This window comes from Malania oleifera, chromosome 4 (genome assembly GCF_029873635.1).
Source record: "Malania oleifera isolate guangnan ecotype guangnan chromosome 4, ASM2987363v1, whole genome shotgun sequence".
NCBI classification, from domain to species: domain Eukaryota; kingdom Viridiplantae; phylum Streptophyta; class Magnoliopsida; order Santalales; family Ximeniaceae; genus Malania; species Malania oleifera.
In genome coordinates, this window is record NC_080420.1 from 37,564,377 (window position 1) to 37,579,215 (window position 14,839).

Sequence of the window (14,839 nt, forward strand, 5' to 3'; positions counted from 1 at the left end):
TGTATAATGCCTGAATATTATTAGATACCCAGTTCTGGGCTGCGACAAGGTGGTAAAAAAATTTAATTTCTAAATAAAAAAATTAAACTCATACAAGCACAAGCTTAAGCAACCGGACACAGCTTTCATAAGTTTATGCATCATGCTCACTGAATCAACAAATCACCATTTTACAACACTTGTATCTGTTGTAATCACCTCAGTCCTTGCAACTCAGTTACAGTAGCCTTCAGGCCTGAGAGACCAATCCATTTGCCACGTGTGGAGGAAGGGAGAATCAAGGAGGGAATTATGTGGAAGAAAGAGAGCTTCAGGACCTTGTTGGCAATCCCAGAAATCACATAAGAGTTTTCTTGTGTTTCAGTGTTGCATCACACAGCTTCACAGCATCTAGATTATCCCTAACATTATGTACTCTTACAATGTTTGCACCACCCAAAACACCAGTTGTGACAGCAGCCAAAGTTGCAGGATCTCTCTCAATAGCAGCAGAACGACTGCAAATTTCTCCCAAAAATCTCTTCCTGGAAGGTCCAATCAATATAGGAGCATGAGACAGCGCCAAACTCTTCCTTGCAATCTCAGTTTGAATAGTTGGTATTCCTGTGAGGATCTCTAAATTATGTTCGGTGTTCTTTGAGAATCCAATTCCTGGGTCAATTATAATCCTCCATGCTTGGATACCAGCTAACTCTGCGTCTCTAACCCATAAATATAACTCGGAGGCAATCTGCTTACAAACATTATTATACTGCAGGTTTTCACTATTCTGCATGGTATATGGGTCACCCCTCATGTGCATTGCAATGTAAGGAACCCGAAGGCCAGCAACAACACTATGCATGTTAGAGTCTAGCCGTCCCCCAGATACATCATTAACAAGATGAGCCCCTTTCTTGACTGCTTCTGAAGCAACCTCTGAATAAAAAGTATCCACAGATAAAAGCTTTCCCTGTATCTCAGGCATCTCTAGAGCAGCTTCTAAGACAGGGATTAATCTATCTAATTCTTCCTGTGGAGAAATCCTAGACGCCATTGGGCGTGTGGATTGCGCACCAATATCAATTATATCTGCCCCTTCCGAGATCATCAAATGGATTTGAGAAAGAGCAGCATCCACAGACTGAAACTTTCCTCCATCACTAAAACTATCTGGTGTCAAGTTAAGGACACCCATGACAGAGGTTTTCTGGGACCAGTCCCATAAGCCATTTCCAATTGGTAAAACTCTTCTCATTCCTTCTTTTCCAATGAGAGTTTCTCCACCAAGTTCCTCCCATGATCCAAACAGTCCATTGGAATGTTTTGAAAATGAATGCCAGCAGGCAACAGTATCACTATCTATATCTGATCCAAGTAAGTCCACCAATGGGGCCATTACAAAAGGTCTTTCCCAAATCCTTTCATGGGGGACAGTAAGAATTTCAGAATTAATCCTAAACTTCCCATAGAACAATATATCCAGATCAATTGGTCTTGGACCATACCTGATCCCATCAGTTCGACCCATCTCCCTCTCAATATTCTTAAGCACTCCCAGTAGTTCATGAGGCCCTAGCTTTGTAAGGCCTCTAACAGCTGAGTTAAGAAAGAGAGGTTGATCAGTCACATAGGCAGGCTCTGTCTCATAAAGACAACCATGTCTTGTGATGTGCAATCCGGATCTCTTCATTAGTTCCAAGGCTTCATCGAAATTATGGAGCCTATTGCCCACATTGCTTCCCAAAGCAATGATTACTTCCTGCTCTTGAGAATGAACTTCCACCGATGTGTGAAGGAAGGAAAGACATGCTGCTACATAGAAAGAACTAAAACTTTATTAAGCAAGTTTCTTCTTTGCAGTAACTACACGTCTTAGCTGCTAAAATAATTGAAAAAGAAAGAAGAAAAACAAATTTAAGGGCATTACCTCGACCAGACTTCAACACCCAGTTGAATCCACGCTTGGTGGGCTGTCCCAGCTGCTTGAAAATGTTCATACCAGGAGCGAAAAGCTGAAGAAGAACAAGGGTAAGAATAAACATGGATTATAGCCATGAAACTTGCAAGACACACTGAGAGGCATTTCAAAATCTCACCTAAACACTGGTGCAAGAATTGGAATTGATCTGAACCCAGAGAACGCGAATATGGTCGAAGCCAAGAAATGGGACGGCGTAGCTGATAACGAAACCAAGAAATAGAAGGAAGTAGCCGCGATTGAAGATTCCCCGGCGTGACCGAAGCTGCGTCTCACTGGAACCCTCCGGAGAAGAGATGGAGAGAGAGATTGAGAGAGAGGATAGATGGGCCATTATGTAAAATCGTATTTTGAATTTCGTTAAAACTGTGCATTTTTTTGCTCGCAAAGGCGAACCTTTTAGTTCTTTTTGACAAAAATACCCCTAAGAGGGCGGGGTTTAACCTGTTCAGACAACAAAATCCTAATCTTTTGAACTGCTCGGAGAAGCTGCAACTCTGTCAAATGGCCTCCCCTTCCTTCACTCACTTCCCTTCATTGCCCAGGTTCTCTCTCTCTCTCTCTCTCTCTCTCTCTCTCTCCAATTCCTTATTGAAGTTTTTTTTTTTTGTTGTTGGAGTTTATCAGTTCGAATTACCAAGAAATCTATGTTGTTTTAAGTTGAATTTTTGAAGGGATTAACCCAGTTTGTGTTATCTATTTTACATTTGCAATCCTAATTGTAAAGAACTTCTTCCTATTTCCATATTAAGCGCATACTTAGCTTTGGCACAGAGCTTACACTGTGGACAAGGAACCGTAACGCCCCTTCTCAGCTACACAAAAACACAAATGTACTTTAGATGCTATTCTATTTGAAACTTACATGCAGTGAAGCAAGATGTGAATTGAGACCCATTCTGTAGTCCTATTTATGTGATTGTCTTGATTGCCAAGTACTGAAGAAGAAGAAGAAGAAGAAGAAGAAGAAGAACCATTCTGTAGTCCTTTTTATGTGATTGTCTGAGTGCCAAATACCGAAGAAGAAAATTCCAACATTGCAGTTGAATGGTTTCTAACTCGTTATGGGATGGGTTAAAAAAAGGGCATCCCTGAGCCGCAAGGCTCCTTGCAAAGTGAGGGTAGGGGTAGGGTTGGCACATTGTAGGCAACCTTACCCCTCTTTTTATGTAAAGAGGCTGTTCCCTTAGACTTGAACCCGTGACCAACTGGTCACGAAGGAATAACCTTATTGTTGGTTACAGGATGGGTTAGGAAAACCTATTTTTCAACTAGTCTTAAAGACTCAGGTAGTCAGGTTGCCGACATGCACCCTATATAATCAATAGGGAATATTTGCATGACATTTTAGCACGGTGCATGAGTGCAATCAACTTGTGATTAACTTAAAACTTTGGATTGAAAATCTCACACATATGGTATAGTCCTTGTGCACTTGTTAAAATGCTAAACACTTCTTCTTTGCAAAGCCATCATCTAATCGAATTTACAGGTGGCACTTGAATTGGCCTTTTTTGCCATCACAAATCCTTGTGCAGCTTCAAGTTCATAGATTGCAGAATAATTGGGGTCCTTCAGCTGTCTCAAAGAAAAAAATGGCAGAGGCCTTAATCCAAGAGATGTCAACTGAAGAACCAGTTGTTGCAAAAAGGACATCTAGAACCAAACGAAGTCCCACAAAAGGTCGGAAGAAGGTGCTACCTGAGATTCTGGAGGAGAAATCAGATGGTGGTTTGACATATGGAGAAAGTGTTGCTCCCAAACGACATCCCACACGAAGCAGGAAGAAGGTGCTACCTGAGATTCCAGAGGAGAAAGTGCAGGAGGAAAGTGTTGTTCCATCTGCAACTAGTGAAGATCCCAAGAACATCCCACGGAGAACTCGAAGGAAAGGTATACCTTTTACTTGGTTTTAGCATTATTACACAGGCCTCATGCTCATACATGACATAAAACTTATAAATGCAAAACTTAAATGATACAGCTACCCTGGCTCCTAGTAGTACAGAGGAACAGAAAGCTGAGAAGGGGAGGAGATGGAGGAAAACTAAGAAAATTGATGGCTTGGAGCATGAACATAGTGGGGAGGAACTTAGTGATCATGAAGGTTTCACATTCACTGCAAATATGGAGGATGGAAGTGAGGAAGACCTAGAACTTGAAATAGATGAGGGAGAAGATATTAGCTTTACTTATGGTTGGCCTCCTCTTGTTTGTTGCTTTGGTGGAAGTGCTCAACATGCTTTTTTACCCTCAGGAAGACCAGCTAATAGACTCATAAACCATGAAATGCATGAGACAATGAAGGATGCATTGTGGACTCCTGAAAAATTTGTTAGGGCTCCTGGGGGATCTTCAAGTTCAGTCGCATTGGCGCTAGCCCATTTGGGTGGCAAAGTTGCTTTCATGGGAAAACTCGGAGATGACGACTTTGGTCATAGCATCCTATACTATTTGAATTTGAACAATGTTCAGACACGTTCAGTTCGCATTGATAGCAAAAAGAGAACATCAGTCTCAAAAATGAAAATTCGTAAGAGGGGTGGCTTGGGAATGACCTGTGTTGAGCCTTCTGCTGATGATTCTTTATTGAAGTCTGAAATTAATATTGATGTGCTGAAGGAGGTAAGAGATTCCAATATGGAAAAATATAGTGCTCTGAAATCTTATTTTTTCTTGTTTTTCTTGTGGATCATATAATTATTTTTTTCATGTGCTAGCATAACAATCCTAGTGTTATTTACTATCTACTTGGCTAGAAATTAGTTGCTTAGAAGGCAAGCCGATGCGTTTAATGATATGGATGTTGATGAAGTAAAACTTAGTTATTTAACTATGAATTCAATATCCAAAAGTTTGATCCTAGGGATAATCAACTGTAAGAATCCTGTAGAGGGTTATGTAAGTAATGCATACTGCTGCATGTTTTTGGTTTCACGTTTTGATTAGTATAACATCTCTATGCATCAGTTTTTGCTCAGTCTTTTCTATGCTCTTCTATGTATATTTCTTAGACAAAAGGTGTTATTGCTCACCATCAATGCTTCTAGTTTTGTGCTTAATTTTTCCCTGCATTTTTAGCATTTCTGTTGCTTCTTCTTAGCACACATGCTCACACACAATCAGCTTCCCACCTAGAGTGCTTCTCTCCAACCCAGCCCCCCCCCCCCAAAAAATTTTTCCTGGTATTTTCTTCTGTAAATGCATTTTTTTTGCTTGCTATTTCCTTGAATTTGTAACATAGTATGCTATTTAACTGGCTACATCAAGTTATATCAACCCCTTTTAACTACCTTTCCTGCAGGCAAAAATGTTCTACTTCAACACATCATCCCTGATCAACCAAAACATGAGATCAACTGCATTGCGAGCCATAAAGATTTCAAAAAAATTTGGAGGGGTAATTTTTTATGACCTAAACCTCCCATTGCCACTGTGGCAGTCTCAGGAAGAAACTAAGATTTTCATGCAGCAAGTATGGAATCTCTCAGATGTTATTGAGGTCACCAAGCAAGAACTTGAGTTTCTGTGTGGGATCAAACCCTCTGAGAATTTTGACACTAAAGATAATGACAAGTCTAAGTTTGTCCATTATGGGCCAGAAGTAATTGCCCCACTTTGGCATGAAAATCTCAAGGTTCTGTTTGTGACAAATGGGACTTCCAAGGTACACTACTACACTGAAAATGACAATAGCTTTGTTCGTGGGACGGAGGATGTTCCCATTACTCCTTTCACTTGTGACATGTCTGCATCTGGAGATAGCATTGTTGCTGGTATGTTCTTGTGAAATTGCAGTCTTGATATTATCTCTTTTTCCCTTTTCCTCTTAGTTACAGGTATTTTGTGAAACCAATACATGTAGAATCTGTGAAGCCATGTGCCCATGTGGAAGGCACAACCTCGAAAAAATTATTTACTTAGATTCAATTGTTTGTCTTGTATATATCTCTTCATTCAATTATCTCATCCTGCCATTCATATGACATTTTAATGAACCGGCATCATCATTTTTTTTTTCGTGTGAATGGCTTCCAATCACCCCCCACCCGCCCGGGGAGCTTCAGTTGGCTATTTAGCTTGAGGGACAGATTTTATCAAGCCTAGTGAGCTTGGTTGGCCAAGGAGTCTGTTTGTAGGTTAGTAGATGAAGGCACCCACTAAGCATGTCACTAGAGATATTGCTTCTAATAATGTTTGGGAAGTTTCTTAAAACTCCTCTTACTTTTCTCAGTGCACGAAACCACATTGGAGCTGTCAGATTTCATAATGATACTGTAGTTTTAGTTAGGATGCTTCCTTGGTCTAATCTAAGAAAAATTTACCCTTCATACTCAAACAACTTGAAGAGCTTGGAAATGTTGCAGTTTGTTTAGAATAAAATTGCCACTAAGCCAAGTGCCTTCAAGCCCTTGGTAGAATATATCCAGGAGCCAGCGTAGGATTTGGGCCCAAAATCACCACAGAGCACTGAAGGAGAAGTTCACAGCATTTTAGCAAAAGATGGAGGCCATGCTAGGAGACATGAAGGATGAAATCCGCAAAGGAACAGAGCAGGGAACCCCCACCCCCTCAAGTACTGAAGGATAGCCTTGCAGCAGCACAGGACCTGAGCATGCTCACTGACCCTATTGACTAGAATGTGTAGCTGAAGCATCGAGTAGATAAAAGACCTAGCACCAGCGCGTAGACTGACCATAAATCATTTACAAGAAATTTGAGTGGATATATGATCAATTTGAGCAACTGATGACGGTGGTTGGGCAAAGTTGCAAGAGATGATCAGTGGGTTGGTAACTCTGATCCTTCATTCACCAAAGAAGTCATCACCCAGGAAGTTCAAAATGCAGCAGCAGGAGAGCTAAGATGGCTCCATTCATCTGGTTGAACACCTGGACACCGCCAAAATCTTGTTGTTGCTGCAAGAGACAGTAGATGTAATTATGTGTCATGTCTTTGCAATCATTCACGTGGGTTAGCTAGATTGTCGCACTAAATCTTGAAACCATGACCTATCAGGCTGTGTGGCACCTGCTGAAAGCCAGTGAAATAAAGTCAAAGGGTGCGATTCTATGTTTAAAAAAAATGTTAAATGGGAGGAAGTGATGCCAGACTAATTGGCACAAGAGGAGAATTGAGGAAAATAAATAGGAAATTAAGCCTTTTAAAGGATTTCTCTGATCCTATAAGGAAACAATCAAATCCCCCGCGTGTGCAGCCTGACAGTACATGGAGAAATAAACACACGATAAATAACACCTGTTACAGAGAATACAATAATTTTTTAAACACCACAAAATAAACATGGGCAACAAGAGTAGAACTCAGGACCTCCTGGTAACTGCTATGATACCATGTTAGATTGTCACTTTATTTAAAAGCTTAAGCTATTAGGTTGTGGGCCAACAATGTATATCTAGTTTTAACACTCCCCCACATGTGCAGTCTGACAGCGCGTGGAGAGATTAACAATACATAAATAGCACCCATTACAGGGAATATAATTATTTTTTAACACCACACAATAGAAGCAGGCAACAAGACTAGAACTTAAAATCTCCTGGTAACCAGCTCTGATAAAACTTGGAGTTATTAGGTTGTGCGCCAACAACGTACCGTGCAGCCTTCTCCCTCTTCTCTTATTCTTCTTCTTCTTCTTTTTCTTCTTCTTCTTCTTCTTCTTCTTCTTCTCACCCTCGATTCTCTCTCTCTGTTTCTCTTATTATCCTGCATCAATTTGATATCACAGGAAAGCTGATCACCCTCTTTTCCCTTGATTCTCTCTCTGTTCCTATCTCTTTCTGTCCTGCATCAATTTGACATCATAGAAAAGCTGATCACCCTCATTCTTCTGCTCTAACTGTTTCTCTCCCTCGATTCTCTCTCCGTTTCCATCTCTTACTGTCCTGCATCAATTTGATAAAGCTGATCACCCTCATTCTTCCGCTGTAACTGATTCATCATCAACGTTCTAACTCGTACAACAATTTCCCTTGAAGAATCATCCGAAGAAAACACTCGAACTACAGCCAAAAAACCTATGCAATCTCTCTTCAATTTCTTTCAAAATTGCTTCAAACCAGAGAATTAACAAAAATCAAGAAAAAAATTGTAAATTTGAAGAACTGTTATTCAACCTGCAATTTTCCAGAAAATTACTGTCATGCCCTTGTATTGCAAACACCATTTTTTAGGCATCATTTCATGACATCGCATCACCATTAAACACGCAGCCTCCCCCCCCCCCCCCCCCCCCCCCCCAAAAAAAAGTGTGAAACACCGTCCCTTGAAATTTCATCAGTGTCAGACCACCTGAGAGCTCACATGCTTGGCCTGAAAATTTTCCAGCCAACCCTTTCAAAAATCCTACTTTTTCTGGAGTTGTTTTGACACACTGCCACCACCAACAGATTCACCACTCCTCAATCCACTGCCATCTGGAATACTATTGCCCAATGACTGCCATTGGTGTCATAGGCTGAACACTTTACACCTTTTGAAGGGCTGTGTCGCACTGACAACATGAACAATTTCACAACCATTGACACAAGTTAAGCAAAAACAGTAAACAAGCATGTATGTAAACACAAGTTATGGGGTAAACTGTAAAGCAACGTAAATCATTATTCACACCTACATAGGCAACGTGTGGTTAGCGAGGGAGGCCAGTAAGCTACGTTTACAAAACCTAGTGATTTTTTTTTTTAGCATTAATTGATCAACACTCACCCTTAAAGAGCTTTCTATACTATTTTAGCTTTGACACTAGGAAACATACCAAGGAGTCATACCCCCATGGCCCCATATTACACTAAGGCATTATCCTAGTCAAAGAATAAAACCTACACTATTTACATGATGGTCACCCATCTCATGTACACAAGACAAGCAGTCACATACAAGCATAATGCCCTGAACAAGCTTGGTTCATAACATTTGGTGTTACACGTGACTGACATCCGGTGGCATGAGCGTGACTGAATTCCGGCACTTTGAAATTTTCATCTGCTGTGTGATATTTTGATTCCAAACATGATATATTGCAAACATATGTAATGTTTTGATCTGAATTTCTGGGAGTTGGACTGCCAGCGAACCATCAGCATTTTGGAGAGTCAATTGTCACTACATCAAGATTCAGACTCCCTTGCTGCATTCTCCTGCTAGCACCAGATTCAAACGTGCTGTTTGTGGGTTCACTGGGTTGTTTTGTGAAGACTTGAGAAATTGGGAGGTTATTTGAGAAATTTGCATGATTGAGCTGAGAATCATTGCAAGTTGTGCTTAGACTGTTGTTGAGTTAACTGAATTCTCCCATTCATCTTGATTAATGTGTAAATGACTAGTAAAATTTGTAATTTGCTTCATTCCAAATTTCTTGCTTCCATCTAAAAAAATCCTGCTCATTTGATGTGAGTTCCTTTGGCTCAGTCATTGCTTGAATATTTGTTCATACCCACAGACCCTTCTTGTCATATTATGTAGGACCATGTCAAATCATCTGCATTATGTTCAATAGCCTAATGTGTGTGCGTTATAGTAATTTTAGGATCCATATGACTTTTGGTCAAGTTTAGTCTTCCTTAGAATCATTTGACTGTACTGCATTATGCCATGGCCATTATGGAAGCCATTGAAACCATCACCAACAAACCAACACCAATTGATGCCCAGTCTTTGTCTGCTCAATCATACACTCTCTAGGTACAACAAAATTTTGAGAATCTCACTGAACAATTGACACAAGACTTGAAGTTGTTCTGTAAGTACCGTAAGGCCTAGTTAGTTAGGCACCCTTATGGGTCCCCATGTTTTAGCCTAGGTCATTCTTCTCACATAAAAGTGTTCCTATAGCAACCCAACAAGAGGAGTCAGGCCTTTAGACCACCCAGCAGACCTGTTTAGCCCATTTAGCCTCCTGTTAACATGGAGTAGGTTTGAGGAAGGTGGTTTTGATGAGATTGACAATGTATTTTTTAACCTAAGCCTAGGCACATTCCACATTCACCAAGGCATGATCAAGGGGATTTTGGAGATATCACTAAGAGGGTCAAGGTAGATGTACGTACTTGCGGACAACTAGATCCAAATTCCTTCTTAGATCTATGTTAGATCCAAACTTGTGGAAGAGATGGAGGATTACATTGAGTGGTACTGCATGAGAGGTGAGGAAAAAGTTTAATTGGCCAAGGTGGAACTTGTAGAACCAGCTGGGAAGTGTTGGCAAACTTTTAGACAAACCCTCTATGGTCGAATGAACATCCCATTCCTATTGGGGAGGTGGTGAGACAACATTGGAAATAGAATACGTCCCTCCTTCCTATAAGAACAAATTGTTTAGTGAGCTCTTGAAACATTGACAGACCCCCACTATGGCCATTTATATTAAGCGACCTAAGGAGCTTTTGCTTAGGAGTGGTATTGTCTAGGCCACACATGAACATAATCACCAGGTTCATTAATGGTCTAGAAGAGGATTTTAGGAGAGAGGTCGAAATGTACTCACATGAGTAAGGAAGCTTATTGGAAAATATATTGCCATTGAAAAGTACCTTAAGATTCCTTGTTGTTCATCATCTTAAGTGAGTGATTCTTGCAGTCCAAATCCTTTCCTAAATATAGGTAAATCATTACCTTGTCTACCCTTAGAGAGAATATTACAAGGAAAATAGAGTCCCATCATGTCATTCATTCTGGTGGGTCTAGAATTCCTCAAGCTAGTAGCTCATCCATGCTAGGGATCTCATAGTCACCCATTGTTGCCAAGCCTTAGCTTCAGAGAGTGAGATTGATGACATACTCGATTGTGAGGATTTATAGATGCCGTTGAACAATTGGGAGATGAGGTAAGCTTAGAGATGATTTTGAGTTGGATGAAAGCCATGGTGTGATGAGGTCTATGTTGTCAATTAATATGGATTGTGAAAAGTGGAATTAACCACTATTGTTCTCACTTTCATTTGATATGATGATTGGGCGTGCAAGTAAATTATTGATGGGGGTAGTAGGATGAATCAATCTTCAAAGCCGCACTTGGTAGAGTGAAACTTAAAGGGAACCACTCGCCTTTCCTTTTAAAGTGAGTTGGGTAAACAGGACAAATCTACCTATCATTTTGAGGTGTTGTATAACTATCCAAATAGGAGAGTAAAGGATTGGGTTTAATTATGATATACTCTTGATGCATGCGCATGTCTTGTTAGGGCATTTGTGGTTATATTATCTTGATGTGACCAATTGATGTAGGACGGGGGAGGGTGACCTAGTCCTACTGATTCAACCCTCACAAGCAAGCATACACACTCAAACACTTTAAATTAAGAATTCAGTTATCCAAACATAAACACAATAAATCATGCTACATTTCACATATTTAAGGATTTTGAAAAGGTGTATGATGCTGTTTAGAGATAAGTCCCAAGAGTTCTTTCACAAAGGAATTAAGTTAAATGCGGAAAAGATGCTATTTCATTATTTCAAGAATAAAGTTCTATGTTTAGCACAGTAGTATTCCACAATTGATTTAGACTAGCAAGCAATAATATTGAAAGTCTAAGTATTCAGATATGCTATTCAAGTTTTGGAATTCAGAATTTCAGGCAAAGGGTTTATCAAATACGAAGGTGCAGAATTTGAAATTAAGGTTTAGTAATAGTAGGGGCTGTAAGATATAATAGGGGTTCAAACAGAAACTGAAGTTACCAGGAGAATCTTTGGATGCATGACGTTGTTCAACACAAGTCTTAGACCACGCTAGAAAATTCCTTGGAACAAGTTTTGTAACACCGAGACGAACGCAGCAATGTAATGGAGGGGAAGTGGTCGTGTGGGGGGATATTTTGGTGTGGCCGTGTGGATGCGTTGGAGGATAGTTAGAACTCATCTGAAGTTCTTCGTGCACACTTTGAAATTTGGATATGTATGTAGCAAATGAAATGATGGATTGGTGGCCTTGGGGTGTAACTTGGTGATGGTTGTGTGGGTGATGAAAGGAAGTCGTGAAGGTGGGATAGGGATGGAGTCGCTGGATAGAATAGTGGTCTCTCACGAGGAGAATGACGTAGCCTCTCACTACACAATCACAAGGATTGGGCAAAGTTTAACAAGTTTCACAAAGGAAAAACCTTTTTAATTCAATAACAATACTTTTCTCTCTACCTAGTTCTTACAATGAAGGGGTATATATATATAGCTAGCATGGGGGGACAAAGCATCAATAAGTTTAGCTAGCATGGGGGGACAAAGACATTAAACAACTAACAATTCCCATACAAACATGGGAGACACAAATAATAAAGACACCAACTTACTAGACACATTAATTACTCTTACAAGTTACAAAATAAATGCTCTAACTTTCTAGACATAATAAATACTAACACAACTTATAGCACACACAACTTACTAAGACATGCACATGCAAGCAAACAAGTTGTCTTGTAAGATTACAAATTAAATATAAAACAAAAGTCAAAGGGAGGCCCAATTTCATGTGGGGCCCACAAGACTGGGGGGCCCACATGGGTCTTGAACTCGGACTTGCTTCGACATCTCTACTCGGGTCTTTCTTACATTGAAAATTCTTCAAATAATCCATTCAAAATCTACAAACAATTATGAACTATTGTAGACATCGGGAGGTCGTCCATGTGTCATCATGTCGGCAAAGGAAATGTGGACATCAAGGGGTCGTCCACGTGTTAGCATATCAGCAAAGGAAATGTGGACATCGGGAGGTTGTCCACGTGTCACATCATCTAAAAATGATATAAGTAGGGCATGCTGATCCCCATCATCTCTCCCGGGCCCAAAAGAATTCTTCTTCGAAGAATTAGAGGTGAAGTACTGGGAGTAATATTCCGAGTTAAGATGAACGAGGACTTCCTTAAGATTCCAGCTCCTTTCGGGAAGTGGCTTACCTCTCCACTTGATCAGGAACTTTCGGTACGGTCCTGCCTGCGTGAACTTTGCCTTGTCAACCAAGATTACACCAAGGTTCTTGGGGATGGGTAGGGGTAGAGGCAAAGGCAATTTCGGTTTTTCAAGTTCAAGAGGAGTGGGAAATGGAGCGGGGTCACTTGCAGGGTTAGAATTTGAAGGTTCCACAAAAGAAGATGCTACAAGAAATGGGATTAGATTTTCAACATTAAAAACATTGCTTATGCTAAAATAAACAAGAATATTAAGCATATAAGCATTAGAACTAGTTTTCATTAAAATTTTGAAATGATCCATCTTGTTAACATGTAACTTCCTCACCTCTCCTACAGCAATCTGCTCAGGACGAATACAAACTATAACCATATCACGCTTTGAAAATTCTTTTAACATGCAATGTATATTAGCACAAGATTCATGATGTTCAAAATTCAAATTAACCTTCATTCTTATTTCAAAGTGTAGATTGTGTATATGCTTTGCAAAAACATCAGTTGGCTCACTCACTCTAGACTTAAGTGGTAGTGGAATAAGATCTATTTGCTTTCTAGGACTATATCTGGTGACAACTTGAAATGGGCTAAGGCATGTGGTCCTATCCACTGAACTACTAAATGCAAAATTGACCACAGGAAGGCGTAAATCCCAAGCTATGATGTTTTCAACTACCAAACATCTCAATAGGTCCCTAAGGCTTCTATTTACTACTTCAACTTGCCAATTGGTTTGCGGGTGATAAGCACTAGTACATTTAAGTTTGGTGCCTAACATGGTCCTCAAGGCTTTCAAGAAGTAACCTATGAGCTTCACATCTCTATTGGAAACAACGCTTTTGAGAACCCTATTCTCAATGACAATCTTGTTGGTTGCTCTATTATTGATGCATGTGCTCAAAGTGTTATCTTCCTTGAAATTAGGAAAAGTAGGGAAGGCAAGTGGACCTAAACTCTTATGAACAAAGTCATGTTCCTTCAATTCATTCACTTGTTTCAACTCCTCATGTTCTATCGGGTTCACTCTATAATGTGATAAATGAGACAGAGATGAATAAGGAACAAGGTCGGTGACATGTTGATGGGAGATGACTCACTAGGTGGCTCAGAGATGACATCCTTAAACTTAGAAGGTAGGGATGATACTTCTAGTGGTGTTTCTTTCTCAGGAAGGGTATTTCAATCTCCTTAGTCACAACCACATTCACTTTCTGTGTATCATGACTTTCCCGCTCACACAACTTTTTACTTATGGTGTTCAAGGATTCTCCACTAGTTTCTTTCTTTTCATTCTTCTTTTTCTGACCATCTTCCCTATTAAGCACCAAGTTCTTGGTGGGACATTGTTTGGGAAAGTGTCCTTGTTTATGGCACCTGAAATTCATTGCACTGTCAGAACTCTGGTGAGAGGATTCAGTCATGGGTGCTTTTCCTTTGTCCATAGGTTGTTGAACTATGGAATTGCTCCCTTGGGAGATAACTTGACCTGATTGCGTTGGTCGGGACTTGTCATAACTCGGTATATTTCAAGAGTATGACTCATTTGAAGAGGTATCAAACCGGTTTCCCATGGGTCCTTTAGTCATTTGCTTAAAGTCATGAGCTAAATTATAGATCTGTTCAAGGGACTCAATGTGGTGGGGAAACAGTTTTCTCCTCAGTTCAGGCTTTAATCCTAGGCGGAATCGGGAGATCTACTAACTAACAGTCTCATAGACACCACATCTTATAGACAACTCATCAAATTGACTCATGTATTCTGAAATAGTCATGCTACCTTGACGCAAGCTATAAAGATGATCTATAAGGTCTTCTCTACAACTAAGGGGAAGATACTTCTCCCTTAACCTATCCTTCCTTAGATCTCAATGCTCAATGGGTTTATGATCTAACCTCGCTTCTTGCCTCTCAACATGCATCCCATGGAGCATGGCTTGCCCTGTTAACT

The 14,839-nt window shown here is 40.2% G+C and overlaps 2 protein-coding genes across 3 annotated transcripts in view; one reads left to right on the plus strand and one right to left on the minus strand.

Moving 5' to 3' along the window:
- LOC131154253 (folate synthesis bifunctional protein, mitochondrial) lies at nt 1-2,297 on the minus strand. 2 transcript variants are annotated; one of them, XM_058106907.1, is made up of 3 exons: nt 2,079-2,297; nt 1,910-1,994; nt 1-1,791 (listed from the first exon to the last, which is right to left on the minus strand). In XM_058106907.1, the coding sequence occupies exons 2-3, from the start codon at nt 1,977-1,979 to the stop codon at nt 338-340; spliced, it is 1,524 nt and encodes a 507-aa protein (XP_057962890.1). In that variant the 5' UTR covers nt 1,980-1,994; nt 2,079-2,297; the 3' UTR covers nt 1-337. The 2 variants fall into 2 exon arrangements, with proteins under 2 accessions (XP_057962890.1, XP_057962889.1); XM_058106906.1 differs by having other exon boundaries at nt 1-1,794.
- LOC131154251 (fructokinase-like 2, chloroplastic) overlaps nt 2,216-14,839 on the plus strand; it is a 27,843-nt gene continuing 15,219 nt past the window's right edge. Inside the window, exons 1-4 of the mRNA XM_058106905.1 lie at nt 2,216-2,505; nt 3,453-3,853; nt 3,945-4,585; nt 5,265-5,736. Coding sequence (XP_057962888.1) covers nt 2,465-2,505; nt 3,453-3,853; nt 3,945-4,585; nt 5,265-5,736 — 1,555 coding nt within the window. The 5' untranslated portion in view covers nt 2,216-2,464. The remainder of the gene's footprint in view (nt 2,506-3,452; nt 3,854-3,944; nt 4,586-5,264; nt 5,737-14,839) is intronic.